Here is a 17,820-nt window from a genome sequence, read left to right as displayed (position 1 = left end):
GGGCAGTTTCATTTTACTTTCTGATCAGTTGTAAGGCTATTTAATAGCCGGTGTTGATGCTTTGTTTAATAATATACTCCCTGGTTTCCATGCAAGCTTTCGAACTTGGCGTTACTGTGATTCATTGCTAGGTTCTAGGTTCTAACATCTAGTATCAGAGCCCCACTACGGGGCCTGATCGAAAGCTTGTAACCCAGGTGTTCGAGTGAAAAAAAGAAACAAAACATGGCGTCTGAAAACAGTTTTGTACAACCAGCCATTCCAAGGTTTGACGGACACTATGATCATTGGAGTATGCTTATGGAGAATTTTCTCCGTTCCAAAGAGTACTAGAACTTGGTGGAGCTTGGGATCAATGCTGCAGCAGGAGGATCGGATTCCAGTGAAGTACAGAAGAAGAACTTAGATGAACTAAAGCTGAAGGATCTGAAGGCCAAGAACTATTTGTTCCAAGCCATAGATAGGTCAATATTGGAGACCATTCTGAAGAAGGACACAGCAAAAGACATATGGGACTCCTTGAAACAGAAATATCAAGGAACTGCACGTGTGAAACGGGCTCAACTGCAGGCTCTTCGCAAGGAATTCGAGGTGCTGCACATGAAGAATGGAGAAACAGTTAATGACTATTTCGGGAGAACACTTGCCATAGCCAACAAGATGAGAACCCACGGAGAGAAGATGGATGATGTAGTAATCATCGAGAAAATTTTGAGATCCATGACCTCGAAATATGACTATGTCGTTTGCTCAGTTGAGGAATCAAATGACTTAGACACTATGTCTATAGATGAACTCCAGAGTAGCCTTCTGGTGCATGAACAAAGGATAAGCCGTCATGGGGAGGAAGAACAGGCGCTTCAAGTTACTCATGGAGTCCAGCAAGGAGGACGTGGTCGTGGAACTTATCGTGGCAAAGGAAGAGGACGAGGAAGGCTAGGGTTCGACAAATCAACCCTAGAGTGCTATCACTGCCATGAACTAGGGCATTTTCAATGGGAGTGCCCTAAGAAACCTAGGGAGGAAAAGGCAAACTATGCAGAAACAAAGGAAGAAATGTTGTTAATGGCACTTGTGGAATTCAAGAGGATGGAGCACACATGGTTTCTCGACTCAGGATGTAGCAATCATATGTGTGGAAGGTTGGACTTGTTCAGCGAGTTTGACAGTAGCTTCAAAGAATCAGTGAAACTAGGAAATGATTCAAGCCTGACTGTGCAAGGCAAAGGAAGTGTACGAATGGAGATAGATGGACGTATACATGTGATCACAGGTGTGTTCTATGTACCAGACTTGAAGAATAATTTACTAAGTATTGGTCAGCTGCAGGAAAATGGGCTCACAGTTCTCATTCAACAAGGAAGGTGCAAGATCTTTCATTTTGAAAAAGGTCTAATCATGGAGACAAAGATGAGCACCAACAGAATGTTTGCAGTGGTGGCTCGAAGCCCTGAAGAGCAGAAGTGTCTCTCCTCTCAAACAACTGATCAAGCACAGTTGTGGCATCATCGCTATGGGCACCTCAGTTGGAATGGGCTCAAGGTGCTTCAGCAGAAGCAAATGGTGAAGGGACTACCTCAGATCGCAGCATCTCAGAAGGTGTGTGAAGATTGCTTGGTAGGCAGGCAACAACGAGATCCATTTCCCAAAGAAAGCCAGTGGAGAGCCTCTGAGACACTTCAACTAGTGCATGCTGACATATGCGGACCAATCAATCCAACCTCCAACAGCAACAAAAGGTATCTTATCACCTTCATAGATGATTTTAGCAGGAAAACATGGGTCTACTTCTTGGTAGAGAAGTCAGAAGCTTTTGGCATGTTCAAAGCTTACAAAGCACGGGTAGAAAAAGAAACTGGGGCAGTCATCAGAAGTTTGAGGACAGATCGAGGAGGCGAGTTCACCTCGCATGAGTTTGCAAATTTCTGTCGAGAGAATGGGATACACAGGCAGTTAACTACAGCCTACACCCCTCAACAGAACGGAGTGGCGGAAAGGAAGAATCGCACCATTATGAACATGGTGCGAAGCATGTTATCTGCAAAACAAATTCCAAAAACCTTCTGGCCTGAAGCAACAAATTGGGCTGTACATGTGTTAAATCGATGCCCTACCCTTGCTGTGAAGAACAAGACACCTGAGGAAGCATGGAATGGACACAAACCTTCTGTGGATCACTTCAGAATTTTTGGGTGCATTGCTCATGCTCATGTACCTGATCACAAGAGGGTGAAGCTCGATGCCAAGAGCTGTAAATGTATTTTGCTTGGGGTAAGTGAAGAATCTAAGGCTTATCGACTGTATGAACCTGTTTCTCAGAAAATTGTTATAAGTCGAGATGTGGTGTTCGAGGAGGATCAGCAATGGAGTTGGGGTGATAGCTACAAGGATGTGATAGTGGCAGACCTAGAGTGGAATGATGATGAGGAAATTAGCAGCCCAAGAACGACGAGTGATCCAGGGTTTGAAAGCAACGACGTTGGAGACGAACCAGAACCTGAGATTGAGTACGAGGGCACGATGGTTGGAGAAGGGAGTCAAAGTGACGAAACCTCACCTCATGGGGGACGAACTCGAAGACCACCTATATGGATGAGGGATTATGAGACAGGTCAAGGACTATCTGATGAAGAGACGGATGAAATGGCTCATTTAGCCTTATTCATTGATCGAGATCCCACAACCTACGAAGATGCGATGAAGTCAGAAAAATGGAGACATGCTATGAATCAGGAGATACAATCCATTGAGAAGAACGATACGTGGGAACTGGTAAAGTTGCCACCAGGAGGAAAAACAATTGGAGTGAAATGGGTGTTTAAGACAAAGCTCAAGGAGAATGGAGAAGTAGATAAGTACAAGGCTCGATTGGTTGCTAAGGGTTACTGTCAACAATATGGGATTGATTATGCAGAGGTGTTCGCACCAGTGGCTCGTTTAGACACCATTCGAGTGGTAATCTCTCTCGCTGCACAAAAGAACTGGGGGATCTATCAACTCGATGTTAAGTCCGCATTTTTGCATGGGGAAATAGAAGAAGAAGTGTTCGTCGATCAGCCACCTGGATATGAGCAGAAGGGGCAGGAATCAAAGGTGTATCGACTTAAAAAAGCGCTGTATGGACTTAAGCAGGCCCCTCGAGCCTGGTATAGTCGCATAGAGTCATATTTCATTGAAGAAGGCTTCAACAAATGCCCTCACGAGCATACCTTGTTCATCAAGACAGCAGGAGGAGGTAAGATCTTGATAGCATGTCTTTATGTTGATGACCTTATTTTCACTGGTAATGATGAAACAATGTTTGAGAAATTTAAGAAGTCTATGACTGCTGAGTTCGACATGACTGATCTCGGAAAAATGAGATACTTCCTTGGTATCGAAGTTATACAAAGATCTGATGGAGTTTTTATCGGACAAAGGAAGTATGCTCAAGAGATCCTGGAGAAATTTAACATGGAACAGTGTAATCCAGTACAGAATCCAGTGGTGCCTGGTTTAAAACTCACAAAGAATGAAGGCGTAGAGGTTGACAGCACTGTCTATAGACAGATGGTGGGAAGTCTCATGTATCTAACAGCTACGCGACCTGATTTAATGTTTGTCGTAAGCCTGATCAGCCGATACATGGAGCGTCCAACTGAGGAACACTTACAGGTAGCAAAAAAGGTTCTTAGATACGTTAAGGGGACGGTTGACCTAGGGATATTCTACAAGAAGGGAGGAACTGAAGAACTCACTGGATACACCGATAGCGACTACGCAGGTGATCAAGATGACAGAAAGAGCACCTCAGGTTATGTATTTATGATAAGTTCGGGAGCTGTCTCTTGGTCCTCAAAGAAACAGCCAGTTGTTACTCTATCCACTACTGAGGCAGAGTTCATAGCTGCAGCATCGAGTGCATGCCAAGTTGTTTGGTTAAGAAGAATCATGGAGAGTCTTAATCAGGAGCAAAATGGTCCAACCTTAGTGTATTGTGATAATGTTTCGGCTATTAAACTGTCAAAGAATCCTGTGATGCACGGTCGAAGCAAGCATATTGACATAAGGTTTCATTTCCTTCGTGATCTGGTCAAGGATGGAGTGTTAGAGCTGGTGCAGTGTTCATCTCAAGAACAAGTTGCAGACGTGTTAACTAAACCTCTGAAGGTTGACACTTTTCTGAAGATGCGAGAACTGATGGGTGTCTGCAAATTTCCAGGAATAAACTGAACATCTGTAGTGTTCAGTTTAAGGGAGGATGTTAAAGTTGTTAGGATCCTAGCCGTTAGCAGATAAGTCTTGTTGCTAGGGTTCCTAGTTGTTAGGGTTTCTAACCACGTAGGAGTCCAATAAAGTCCTAGTCTTAAGGGACACGCTGCATGTTTGTTTTCAAGTAGTCGTTACCACGATTGTAGGTCCTGTAAAATCGTGGGCAGTTTCATTTTACTTTCTGATCAGTTGTAAGGCTATTTAATAGCCGGTGTTGATGCTTTGTTTAATAATATACTCCCTGGTTTCCATGCAAGCTTTCGAACTTGGCGTTACTGTGATTCATTGCTAGGTTCTAGGTTCTAACAGATGAGCTCCAGCAAATCGGGATCCGGTACAACTGGATGGTCCGGTTCATGGAGAAAGACAACCCCAATGTGCGCCACCTACATGACTGGTACAAGTACGGGGAATACGGGCCGTACATGTGGCGCGGGGTTGTTATTGGCCAATCGATCCGGGGGAGGTTCACCGACAAGAGGGTGACGATGATTAGGGGAGTGAAGGACCAAGATGAGTGGGAAAAGATTGAGCAATTTGAGATGAGCCAAGATTTTGGGAACAGATCGGAGCAATTCGATAAAAGCAAGGGGAGGAAGTACTTTCGGGTGTTTGTGAGGCACCCGAGGTGGCGGTTTTCGGATTTGTCGTGGCAGCAGTGGACTTTGGTGTGTGAGGTAGTGGTGGAAGGCGAAAAACAGAGGTTGGACAAGTGGAGTTTGATGGGCAAGCTTGGGAATTTGACTAGATCGTTGATAATAAGTGCGCAGTTTAGATGAAACTCAATATCATATACATGAAGAGGCCGGTTTTATCGGTGTAGGTTCGAGCCGCAGAGGAAGAATTGAGTGAAGAAAAAGATGAGAAGTATTGGGATGAGGAGTTTGAAAAGGCGGTAAGTAGCTCAGATGCAGATGCAATGGAAAAGCTAGCAAAACAGAGTGTAAAGTCAACTACTGAGTACTGTAAGAAGTAATTGAGGACAATGGAAAGGAACAAAAATCGAAAATTGGAAGACAGAGAAGAAGGTGATGGCGATGAAACAGCCATGAAGGGAAAACGACTGACAGTGAGTGCTGAAGAATAGAAGATTGCTGAGTATGGTCCATGGAGGAAAAGGATCAAGAGTAGTAAGATTCCTCCGCAGCTGTTTTTGCGAGCAGCGGTTCGACCCTTCACTTACAAAAATCTTGTGAAAGAGATAGTTTTGACTAGGCACGGAATTGTGGATGGCGATTTTTGGGGAAAGACTTGATGAAGCATTTGCCTCTTGTTCGGATGACTATCGACGAATTCAGTACATTGCAGAGAGTATGTATCTTACTAAATTGACCTCAATGAAATTTGATGCAAGTAAAATTGGTTGTTTGAATTTGAAACAGTTAATTGCAACAAAAAGTTTTGCCATGGGAGCTTATACTTATATTCTGTCACTTTTGGATCAGTTTTTGCTCCACTTGGTTTTGGCACTTTTTCTGAGTGCTGCTGTGGTTGAACTGTCACCTATGGACTCTTTCTCTTCACAATAAGGTTGTGGGTTTTTGCCATTTTTGCGTTCTCTGTCCTATATTTTTGAAGTGTAACTTATGAGAAGCGTTTTGGTAAATTTACTCACATTTTTATAAGAAAATAAAACATTAAATTGACTGACCATAATCACAATCAATTCCAATATAGTCGAACAGAAAGGCATTTCTTGCCACAGACGACAGAGTCTTATACCAAACATGGAAATTATTAAAAATAAAACTCGTGTTAGGGATCCGCCAAGAATTTGTCTCTTTGTAGATATGGCTTTATCTATGAAATGGTACCAAACGGAGACGCCAATCACTTGATATCTTCAATAAAGTTCCTCAATTGCCAAGGAGTCACTCAGAACCCTTTAATTGCATCAATAACAAGTTTAGAATCACCTTCCACACAAACTTTTTTGAATCCACCAATATTTTTAGATTCGATCATTTAAACATTTTGTTAAGTAGTCTGTTTGGTTAATCTATTGGACCTACTCCCAATATGAATACGGCCTCAGGGAGTTCAGAAGAGGATCTCTTACAATTAGGTCAAAATATAATGGTTTACCACTCGATTAATTTAACAAAAACGTAGAAATTGGCAGAATGTCAAAACTTCGAAAGAAGCGATTTTCTTATAACCTAATCTACAAAGTTCGAGGATCTAAATCATTGAAAATTGATCAAACAGTTACAAATAGGGGCCAACTTTAAAGTTATAATTATTTCAACTATTTGATCAAATTTCAATACCTCAAATCTTCGAAATTGATGAATTATGAGAAAGAGATCCAGAGATGATTCTTTTCCTTCTTACAATTATGTCATCATATAACGGTTGACTACGCGATTTATTTAACAAAAAAAAATATAAATTAATAGAATGTCACATCGGAATGGGAAATATGACGTGACAAAATTATTTTTCTTTGGAATCTATTGCTTTTCTCTTGTTCTTGCATGCACTTAATGATGGCGGGAAATCCCTAAAACCCCAGTTACCCAACTTCCAATGCTAACCATACCCACCTGCAACTCTATCTTCACCCGCCTGATTCCCTTCCTCCCCAAAAACCCTAATTCCCCGAAACCCTCTCCGACACGTTTCGTCAATTTCCACACCCCGAAACGTTTCGCTTGTGTCGGCCTCCACACACTACCAATGTCGGCTTCTTCTTCGACCAAATTAGCGGTGGAGTACGCGAAGTCGAAGAGGTCATCGTGCAAAAAGTGCTCGGAACCGATCGCCGCCCAGGCTCTGCGGCTGGGGTTGGTCAGCAGAGACCCTAAAGGTTTCGATGTGACCAAATGGCACCATTTGGATTGCTTCAATTTTGGGTCCGACTTGGTTGCTTCGGTTGAGAAGATTAAAGGGTTTCAGTCTTTGAAGGTTTGATCGATTTGCAGTTTGGGATTTTCTTTGTTTGGTTAATGGGAATTAATTAATTAATTAATTAAAGCTTCTGTTTTTTTAAGGAAAAATGAAATTGAGAGGATGAATATTTTGAAGTAAGGCTTTGTCTGATCTTCAATTAAAAACCTTCGAAAATGATGAATGTAGCCAAATTACTTTCAACCCTAAGTGTTTTTTTTTTGTTTTTTTGAATTCGAAGCTGAGTTTAAAAGTGCAAAGCATTGAAATTTGTTTTTATAAACGTGAATCAAATTTTTGAACTTCATTTTCCTTTTCTTTTTCGGAATTTTCTCTGCAAGCAAACATGAACTCGGAGTGGAAGAGTGCAAATTGGTTTAGCAGAAATGGGTTTCTACTCCATTTGATTGTTTCTCTCACTTTGTTATGTTTTCAGAGCAGTGATCAGGAGGCTTTGAAGAAGTTAGTGGGTGCGTCACATGAATCTCAAGAGGAGGTACAGGTTGATTTTCTGTCATATCGCGCTTTCGATTGTGAATTTGGGGAAAAGAGAGACTAATATTAATGTACGTAAGACATTGGCCTTTGTGACAAGTAAAACATTCAATAAGTTCGGAAAATCAATATGCACACAGTTTCTGCTGATTTTAGGTTCATTTGAATGATTTATATCAGTCTATGGAATCATCAATAGATGTAAGGACTGAAACCCGACCAGGATTCTCTCAGTAGGGGAACAAACTGTTGCAAAATTGTGAACACTTTTGTGCAACATTGAGGCTAAAACTGAGTTTGCATAAAGTAAACGATTGGTGGAGAACAAGAGATAGAACAGCCTAGGTACCTAAGGTTATCGAGCATCACATATATGAAAAGCCAAAAGTTTCAAATGGTCCCTGTGATTTATCATATTTGTCACTTTTTGTTCAATTTTGTTAACTTTACCTTTGTGATTTACTTCTGTTAACAATTTTGGTCAAATGCTCAATTCTCGTGAATTAGTATAACTTTGTGTCCAATGCCCATCATGTGCAGTGGCATTATATCCTTTCCATGTCTAAACTCACTTAATAAGTTGGAAGAATGCTGCTTAGGCCTTAGAACACAATTTCTTGGGGAAAAGGGTATTGCAACCCAAGTTTCTGGGTTTACTTGGAGTGAAATTGGTGTTATTTCAATTGTCAAGTGAGATTGAACAATAAAAGACTATGGGGCCCCTGCACACCATGTGGAAAGTTTACCAATTCACAGAACTAAGATTAGTAACATAAGTAGATCCCAATGATTATATTAACAAACTTGAAACCACAGTACTTAAAAGGAAAATTAGAGTGAACCACAAGGATCAATTACGTACCTAACCTGCAAAGAAGAACCAAAACCAAAAAATAATGCCCTAAATTAAATGGCATTATGGCACACATATTCTAGCCTAGCAATTAACTCAAAAACTATACAGAAAAGACAAATATTTTCTCTTACTCAAATGCATTACATTTGTTATTATTGTATATTAAAGGGAACTTGTCAGATGAATTCCAACCTTTTAAGTGGGCACAATTCATGCTGAAATGAACTCTTTAGTCTCTTTGTTTGATTTTGGTTTTTCATTTTCTTGGTGAATCTGACAGATCATAATGTCTTATTTACAAAACCGTTTTTCTTTTCTTTTTTGAAAATAAAATTGAATCTTTCAGGATACCAACGAAAGTAAATATGCGATTGAAGGAAGGCAAAGTTCTCAAGGAAAAAGGGTAAACATGCTATGTTTTTGTCTTCCTAATTAGCTTTGATTTGCAAAGGGAAGTTCATATGGTGATTTGTTATGTTTTGCTTACATAGGTTCGTGAAGTTGATGAAAATGAAAATGAAATAGAGGAAAGCAGTCCGAAGAAAGCAAAGGTATGCAGATGCTCTTTTGGAGTGGGTAAACATATCTTTATTTGTATATCTCTTGGATTTCTTTTACATGATGCTAGGTGGGCTCTGAGATACTTCTGTATAGTTTGCAATCGCACTACTTTTGTTGAACATCCCTTATGGCAATCATGCTTCCGTAAATATTACATCGTAAAATGTCAAGGAATTGCATAACGCTGTAGATTGGTTTTGCCTATGTACTAGTGCCCTATTCAAGCTTTTTATTCAGTTTTTGTATTCTTCGATTGGGTTTTCTGGTTGGTTCGAAACTGTTGTCCTACACTGTTTCTTTCCATTTGTTTCCAGATTGCTCTTCCTTGTTCCTTGAGGTTCTCGATGTCTATCCCTTTTTGTTCCCAAGTAGATTCGTGTGGTTGCAAACATTGTACATGTGAATTTTGATCCTCATTTTTCCTTTAATTAGTTTACAAGTATCACATGGACTGAATACATGTTACTCGTAGTTTTCCTGCTGTTTTCCTGGATCAACAGATAGGTACAATAATTGGACATTTGATTGCTGCTTTGTTGTGATGAACTTTTTTAAATAAGAAATTAAGCAACTTAAGCTAGATGTTGTTTCTCCTCTTGACATAGCTTACTTAATTATTATTTGTTTCTCTTTGCAGTCCTCTAAATTTGATGGACAGGCTAAGCTGGAAATATCCTTTTCAGTTTCTGAAGTGAAAGACAAGTACAAGGTCTGATTCATGTACTCTGTTTCTTTTTCACCAGGACTAATCCTTCCTCATATTTATATAGGCCTGGGTATTTTCTTTTGGTGGGTACATTGGAGGGAACTGAACCTTGGAATTTTTTTAATCCTAATATATTGCACCACCCTCCCTCCCTTACCACTAGGGCTAAACCCAAGGGCTTGGCCTCAATATATTTTGATTGTCCTTTAAATTTGCATTTGCAAACTCTGGCATTTAGGAAATCCTTTTTGTGCTTGCATAAATGTACCCTTTACCTTTGTTTTCTTTCGTTGGAAATGTTTACTGGTTCAGGATGCAACTCTTTCACCTAAATGGAAGGCATTTCAAACAATCATATTTCTTGAACGGGTAAGAGATATTATCCTTGTTTGTAAAAGTGATTTTGAAATGCTTATTAATTCTTACATGAGTGTGTTTATCTATATATTTATTAGCTTAATGAACAATGTATTTGCTGGATTTCCCTTTACTGGATTTCCCTTTTGCTTTTCTATGGCACACATGCAGTTATAAATTATACGTTAGACCTACAAAACATCACATGATAATTCTGGGCAGAGGTAGTTCAATCCTCTTCACATTTTGTTGTGTGTGTTTATTAATACAGGATGAAGGTCTACATGATTCGAGTAAAATTGCTGCTTTTGATTTTGATGGATGTCTAGCCAACACTAATGTAAAGAGGTAAAGCCAATCTGATGTTTCAGGCATTATCTTGGGTAGAATATATGTTATTGAAATGTGTATGAAACTATTTTATTTTTGAACAAGGTATTGGCCAATAATTAATGATGCACAAAGCATTTTCAACAGACAAGCCATCTCAATTATTGGCGACACCTTAATGTATGATGTCGATCCATGTATGCAGACAGCAGAATGTATTTCTATACTCATCCATGTCTAGGTGACACAATACAGAATTTTCTAATTAACATATATCATTTCTGTCAATCAGGTGTAATATTAAAGAAAAAGAGTTGAAATATTTCTTGTAAAATGGAACACATTTCAAGATTTAATCATTCCGTTGTGGATGATTGTAAATGTGTAAATATGTCATATAAGTTATGGACTAAGAAACTTTCAAGATTGCAAGGGTAGTGGATGTTGCTACTTGTACATGTTTTTGTTCATTCAAGTATAATGCTAAACTGTGACATATATTGGATGCGTTCATTCGAGTCCGAGTCTGTGAAGTGGATTTGGGGATTTTCTGGTAATTTAACAAATGCTTTGTGAATTATAAGTATATAGTATTACTAAATATGTTCGCGATGAAAGTCTGATAAGTATCTTTTTTAATGGTTCCAGCAATGTAAACATTATAAGTCAGTTTCATTTATACTCTTATTTGGCCTGACATGCTGGTCTGATCTCAGAGTAGGTCCTGATGCTTGGTCTCTTATGTATCCTTCAATACCTGATAAGCTACAGAGCCTGTACAAAGATGGCTACAAGCTGGTATGTGTTTTATTTTTAGTCTCTAAGCTAATGACGTTTTATGCAAAAGTTGTAATTTTGGTATTTGATTGACATTCACATTTGTTTAGTTGTCTGGGTTTGTATTGATTGGAAATTTGACTACATCAGGTAATCTTTACGAATGAATCCAACATAGAGCGCTGGAAGAATAAGAGACAGGTAGCTGTGGACTCAAAAATTGGGCGCCTCAACAATTTTATTGAGCAAGTAAAGGTCCCAATTCAGGTAAATTCTCTCTGACTAACCTACATTATGTCTTATGTGGTCACAACATCCAATCGTGCAATGGCCATTTCTGATCCAACTAATATATTCATCATTTCATCTTAAATTATTACCTCCAAAACTCTATTGAGAGAACCATTATCTAGACAAACTATGAAATGAGTTTTATTTTCTTTTTTCAAGAAAAATACGCAAGGAGTATTGAAGTTATCTGTGTCCAGGTTTTCATAGCTTGTGGCCTAGGCAAAGTCGGTAAAGCAGATGACCCCTTTCGCAAGCCCAAACCGGGGATGTGGCATGTTTTGGAACAACACTTCAACTCTGGCATTTCCATCGACATGGATCAGTAAACTATTTTTATCTCTTGTTTTGTTTCTATATCACTGTTCTCCACATGAAAGACTTAGAATAGCTAGCTTAATGATCGGGTAATGCTAGGGAGACCAAATTTTTAAACCAAATAATGTGGTTGGTGATGATTGAATTATTAATTAAGTGTCGATTAACGTGCTTATTTCCTATTGGTGATACATCATTTGGTTTAAAAATTTGGTCTCCTTAGCGTTATCCTTAATGATCAGTTAGTTTAGTTTGTTTCAATGGCATTTATTATCGAAAGAACAGGATCAGTGATCATGTAAAAGCTCTTTTTGTCTGCATTGCAGATCCTTTTATGTTGGTGATGCAGCCGGGAGACAAAAAGATCATAGTGATGCTGATATTAAATTTGCGGAGGTACAAACATACAATTCTATATCACATGCATGTAGAAATTTAAGCTGGCATATTATTTTCTATGCTACAGTTGTACTTACTGGTGTACACGGACTTTCTATTTCCTTTCGTCCATTTATTAAATCCTTTGAGCATAGTCGTAGTCCCGCCTCTGTCAATCTACTAAAAGGGTACATCAATCTGAAAAAGAATATGTAAAGTTCATGCAGTTTCTGAATAACATCTCTATATATGTTAGTAAATAGTAAGTGCCAAAATTGTGCCGCGGTTCCACTGTATCAGAATGGTATAACTTTTTCTCTGGTAAGAACAGTAAAAATTACTTACACAGAACAGGATTAGTGAACAAAGTTTGATAATAAACGGTTCTTGGAAGGATTTATACATGAATTCGTGCGTTAGGATTGTTTAATTTTGGTTCATAGTCTTTAGTCCACATAAGCCTTTCCTGACTTTCTTGTTATTGTTAGTAAACGTGGGAACATGCAAATGAGTAAATGATTGCCAGTCGCCTAGGTTTCTTTGGTTTATCTGGTTTAGTCGAACAATGGTTCTAGTGCTTGGACATTATCCTTGCTGGTTTGAAATTACTCTCCCTTTCAAAATAAATCTAAAGGAGGTTCGGTGCTTATGGTTTTTCTGTCTTTGCAGGCCGTTGGTGTTAAGTTTTACGTCCCAGAGGAATACTTTGGTGTTTGAGGAATTTTTCGGTCACCAGCTCCAGCCTCCAACTGCAAAATTCAGCGTTCACGTTGGCTGTCAATGTTGTAGGGGATGTTTAAAATTAGATTTTATTTTTCCTTTTCTTGCTATTCTCCTCTCTGCTGCAATGAATTAAGCACCGGATGAAACCCTACTTGTAAATTCTTGGATTAGGATAAGTTACTTTCCACTGTGTAGTGTCGCAAAGATTCTGTTTTCTTTTGAACGGAGAATGGATTTGATGAATTCACTTCTAAACATTCTTCCCACATTAACACAATATTCTTGTATCCGCGCATGGAGAAATTTTTAGGTTCGACCATCTAGACCTTGTGGCTGTCACACACAAAACACCCCGCTCCTGTATCATGGCCTCGCACAGCCCTTTGTGTTTGCTGCTGCGTAGTTCGGACCATTGGGTTTATAGGGCAAGTACTTTTAGCAATGGGGCTGTCTTCTGAGGGGCGCGCATAAACCAGAGCAGCAAAAATATTGTTTGAAAGTAACTTTTCCGGTTTGGGGGCCAAGAAAAAGGGTGACTTTTCTAGTTTATGAGTGTCTTTTTGGAGTTACTATTTAGTGGTCCGGATTATTGTCTAGTCCTGCTTTATATTCATTAAATTGGTAAGTAAACAAAAATGTTATTTTCTTAATTCAATCATGATCGTTCATTTCGCATATTACTGAGTAATCTGAATTACTCAAAAAATTGGTCTTTTTGATAATTTGGTAATTTCTGTTTCTGCAGTCGTTCCTTAAAGCTTGTGACTTGGAGAAATTTTTCGATGTGATGAGAATACGGTTCGGTATACCAAGTGTCATAATATAATTAGTTAGAAATTTTCTTTTTGAAGTTTTTAATCAATTCTACTGTGACACTTCGTATACTTGACCATGTTTCGGAAAAATGTCCCCGAGAAAAGTGGCAAATATCCAGGACGATCCAACAGCAAGAAGAAGAAGCAGGTTCCTAGTTCCTAGTTGCATGAAATGAATTGAATTGGATTGGTCACAGAAGGAATTAGCTAACAAAAGCAATCAGGAATAATCAGCAGCAAAAGCAAAAGCAAAAGCCATGGATCCCTACTTCCAGCAGACTCAGAGATGAAGTAATCTACCTCCACTCTCTCTGGCACCAAGGTCCCCCTTCCTCCTCCTCTTCCTCCTCTAATCCTAACCCTAGATTCCACCAACCCAATCGCAATCCCAATCCCAATCCCAATCCCAATCCCAATCCGTATAACAGACCCAGACCCAGAAGAAATGTTACAAACCCCTCGCAACCCGACCCCCTTCCCCAATCGGGTCATCAAGGCCCCTCCTCCTCCTCCTCCTCCTCTAAGAGGAAGAGAAACAGAAATTCAAGGCACGAAAGAGAGAGACTGGCCAAGAAGAACCCCTCCCAACCCGACCCGCTTCCTCCGCATTCCGGCCCTCCTTGGCCCTGCCCCAGCCCCGCCCGTGACTCTACCCCGGGCTCATCCACCCAGTGGCCTGCAATACCCGCCAAGCCCAATTCGGCTTCGGTGGCCCAACCCCCTTCCCCCGCAGAACAAGCAAGGCTCGCTGCACTGAAACTGCAGCACGGCGCCCTGGACTCTTGCCGGGGGTTGTTTTCCGGCAATGCTGGGTTGGACGGGGAGGAGTCCGAGGCGGAAGAGAGTGAAGATGGAGAGGACTACTGGGTTGAGAACGGCGAAACAGAGGAGTACAAGGTGCTGTTGAATTTGTTTGTGGAGAGGAGTGAGCTGAGGAGGTACTATGAGGTGAATTATGAGAATGGGGAGTTCTGTTGCTTGGTGTGCGACGTGTTGGGAAAGAAGAAGAGGGTCAGGAGCTGTGTTGGGCTTGTTCAGCACTCGATTTCCATCACCAACACGAAGAAGAAGCGGGTTCATAGGGCTTTTGCACAGGTGGTGTGTAAGGTTTTGGGTTGGGATTTTGACAGGCTGCCGACGATTGTGCTCAAAGGCGAAAGGCTCGGCCTTTCGTTGGAGAAACGGGGCCAGGAACAAGTAAGTGGGGTTTTTTTTTCATTGTTTAATATTGCTTTGTGGTGGTGGTTGTTTTGGTGTATAGGAATTGGATTGAGTTGCGAATGTTGCAGGGTGAGGCTGACGTGAATGCTGGTTCATCTGAGGGAGTTTTGGTTTCTGTTGAAGACAATGTGGCACTTGAAAATGCTATGGAAGCTGAAATTTCTTTGGAAGACAATTTGGCATCGGAAAATGCTGTGGAAGACAATGTGGCACCCAAAGACGCTATGGAGGATGATGTAGCACCTGGAGACGCTATGGAAGACAATGTTGTACCTGAAAATGCTAGGGAAGATAATCTGGCAGCCAAAAACGCTGTGGAAGACAATCTGGTGACTAAAAATGCTATGGAAGACAATTTGCCAGCCGAAAAGGCTATGGAAATCGAAAACTCTGTGGAAAACAATGCGGTAGCAGAAAATGCCGTTGAAGACAATGTGGCAACTGAAAATTCTGTTGAAGAGATAGTGACAGCTGAAAATGCTGACGAAGATATTTTGGCAGCTGAAACCAATGCTGTGTGTAAAGAAGTAATGGATTGCCAGGTTAGTTATGTCTTTCGCTGTTTAACGTAATTTTTGGTTCATGAGTTTCGGACATAACAAAATGTGAATTTTTTTTCTTGTAATGTGATTTCTGATATGGGATATGTTTTTTCAGAAATCTTACGAAGGTGATAATACAAATGAAAGCACAAAAAGCATGGATAACGGAATATCAGAAATGGAAGCAAACAAAGAAACAGTGGATACTTGGGTAAGATTATTGCTCTTAAATTGAACTAAATTGATAATCCACTTTTCAAATGAACTAGTTTTCGGTTTTTTTTTTCTTTCCCTTTTTTCTTTTCTTTTTAAATTTTATATTGATTTTAGCTACCCTGCCCAGGGCTTTGTTGGTTCAAAGAATTTAATGGCGTACGTACCTACTGCATTCTTGATTAAAATCATGTGTTATCCAAAAATTCTTATTTTTACTCACTTTTGTCAAATGCAGGGAACTGATCAAACAATGGTGTCAAAGAATGAATGGCCATGTAAAGAGTCCAGCATTTCCTCATCGACAGTGTTAGGTTGGCCGACCTTTACTTCTCCTCCAGCTTCTGCAACATGCTCTATTCCAGTGGAAGAACACGCTAGGTCTGCTGCAGCGAGGATACAGCAGAAGGCCTTGAAAGAATGCCTGGATTTCTTTTCTGAGAAAGATGGCTCATACAGTGATGAAGACAACAGCGAAGATGACGATGAAGGTGATTTGATGGATGAAGATGGGTGTGAGGAAAGTGATCTAAAGTTCTTTTCAAGAATATTTACAGAGGCTGGTGAGTTGAGGAGTTTTTATGAGAAAAATTACGAAGGTGGGGAATTTTGCTGTTTGGTTTGTTGCGCATTAATGAAGAAAGGGTGGAAGAGGTTTAAAGGTGGTGTTGCGCTTCTTCAGCACTGCAATGCAATATTGAAGACAAAGAAGAAGGCGGCTCATAGGGCTTATGGGCAGGTTATTTGTAAACTCCTTGGTTGGGATATTGGTCGGCCTCCAACCATTGGCTCCATGGATAAAACTCTTGGAGAAACTTTGTCAGAGTCGGACAATTTGCCGGTAAGTAATATGTGCGTACAATATGTTGACTATGGTTCTTCAGTTCTATAAGTATTATAAATTTGAACATTGCAGGGTGAAGTGGAGGAAAATGTTGACGATCACAAGGATAACATGGTTGTATCAAATGAAAATGTGGACTGCATGAGTGGTTATAATCGTGAAATGGTTTCAAATGAGGAATCTGATGTTGATCACAGTAACGGAACATCAATGACACCTGAGATGCAGGTCAGTTTCAACTTGTTCTTTCCTCAACAAAGTCAAGTGAATCGCATATTATTATTTTGTGCGTACTGACGTGTATATACATCATAAATTCATAATAACATTTCAGTAACTTGGATCCCATTTTCAAATTGCAGGGTGTGCCCTTGGAAAATGTGGTTGTTTCAAATGAAAATATGGACTCTATCAGTGGTTATAATGGCGAAACAGTTCCAATAGAGGAATCTGATGGTGCTCACGGTGATGGAACATTTACGGTACCTGGGTTGCGGGTGAGTTTGAACTCAGTTGTTCACTCCTCAACAAAGTCAGGCGAGTCGCAGGTTATTATCATTGGTGATAATGTGTATGTCATACATTCATAGTTACATCTGAGTGTTAGAACTTGGTTATAATTTTGAATTTGCAGGCTGAACCTGACAAAAATGTGGATGGTCGGAATGAAGATTTGAATGTCTTTGTGGAAAATTTAGAAACAGTGGTAATGTTGACATAACTGAGGTACGTGTTTGGCAATACTAGTTATATTCGAGTGCAACGACATCGCTTTTCCGGGCAGGACAATCCTAAGAGAGATCAGCTTGGTCACAATGACGATTCGGTGTATCGATCATCATTTAAGTTGATCTTGTGAATCAATGGTAGAATTTCGTATGTGGCACTTTTACACAGGTACTAAGTAATATTGTAAATGTCAACTTAGCTAAAGCTTTTGCAAGGCCATTCTTCAATGGACGAGTTGAATATATGCATTTGTCCTTTTGAAAGAGTTCCTTTCTTTTATTGTGACGGTTGCACTGCCACGTTATTATGTCTCTCGTTTGCACAAGAGATTGGAAAGTTTTGAGTTAGGTTACAATGGTACTTACCAAACAGTACAAATTTTAATCAAAATCTAACTGGTGGAAAGATTCTTTAGATCCCTGTATGCAAAATCAAACCGTTGGTTTTTTAAATCACTGAGTGATACGTATTACCAATTAGCACCATTTAATACTGATTTGGTACTTGTATTAAAAAAACTAAGCTCA

The 17,820-nt window shown here is 39.8% G+C and overlaps 2 protein-coding genes across 3 annotated transcripts; both read left to right on the top strand.

Moving 5' to 3' along the window:
• Nucleotides 1–6,722: 6,722 nt before the first annotated feature.
• Nucleotides 6,723–13,244, top strand: LOC137742767 (polynucleotide 3'-phosphatase ZDP). 2 transcript variants are annotated; one of them, XM_068482716.1, is made up of 12 exons: nt 6,723–7,158; nt 7,577–7,636; nt 8,838–8,894; nt 8,983–9,042; nt 9,690–9,761; nt 10,071–10,127; nt 10,387–10,463; nt 11,162–11,243; nt 11,373–11,489; nt 11,711–11,835; nt 12,155–12,224; nt 12,876–13,244. In XM_068482716.1, the coding sequence occupies exons 1-12, from the start codon at nt 6,781–6,783 to the stop codon at nt 12,921–12,923; spliced, it is 1,203 nt and encodes a 400-aa protein (XP_068338817.1). In that variant the 5' UTR covers nt 6,723–6,780; the 3' UTR covers nt 12,924–13,244. The 2 variants fall into 2 exon arrangements, with proteins under 2 accessions (XP_068338817.1, XP_068338816.1); XM_068482715.1 differs by having other exon boundaries at nt 7,577–7,642.
• A 576-nt stretch (nt 13,245–13,820) lies between these two features.
• LOC137741905 (uncharacterized) lies at nt 13,821–17,558 on the top strand. Its single transcript, XM_068481602.1, has 8 exons — nt 13,821–13,892; nt 13,952–14,941; nt 15,034–15,507; nt 15,623–15,718; nt 15,959–16,561; nt 16,637–16,792; nt 16,927–17,112; nt 17,199–17,558. The coding sequence occupies exons 1-8, from the start codon at nt 13,821–13,823 to the stop codon at nt 17,283–17,285; spliced, it is 2,664 nt and encodes an 887-aa protein (XP_068337703.1). The 3' UTR covers nt 17,286–17,558.
• The last annotated feature ends 262 nt before the right edge of the window (nt 17,559–17,820 follow it).

The sequence above is a fragment of the Pyrus communis genome, chromosome 8 (genome assembly GCF_963583255.1).
Source record: "Pyrus communis chromosome 8, drPyrComm1.1, whole genome shotgun sequence".
In the NCBI taxonomy this organism is placed as follows: domain Eukaryota; kingdom Viridiplantae; phylum Streptophyta; class Magnoliopsida; order Rosales; family Rosaceae; genus Pyrus; species Pyrus communis.
This window is presented reverse-complemented; position numbering and strand designations above follow the sequence as displayed.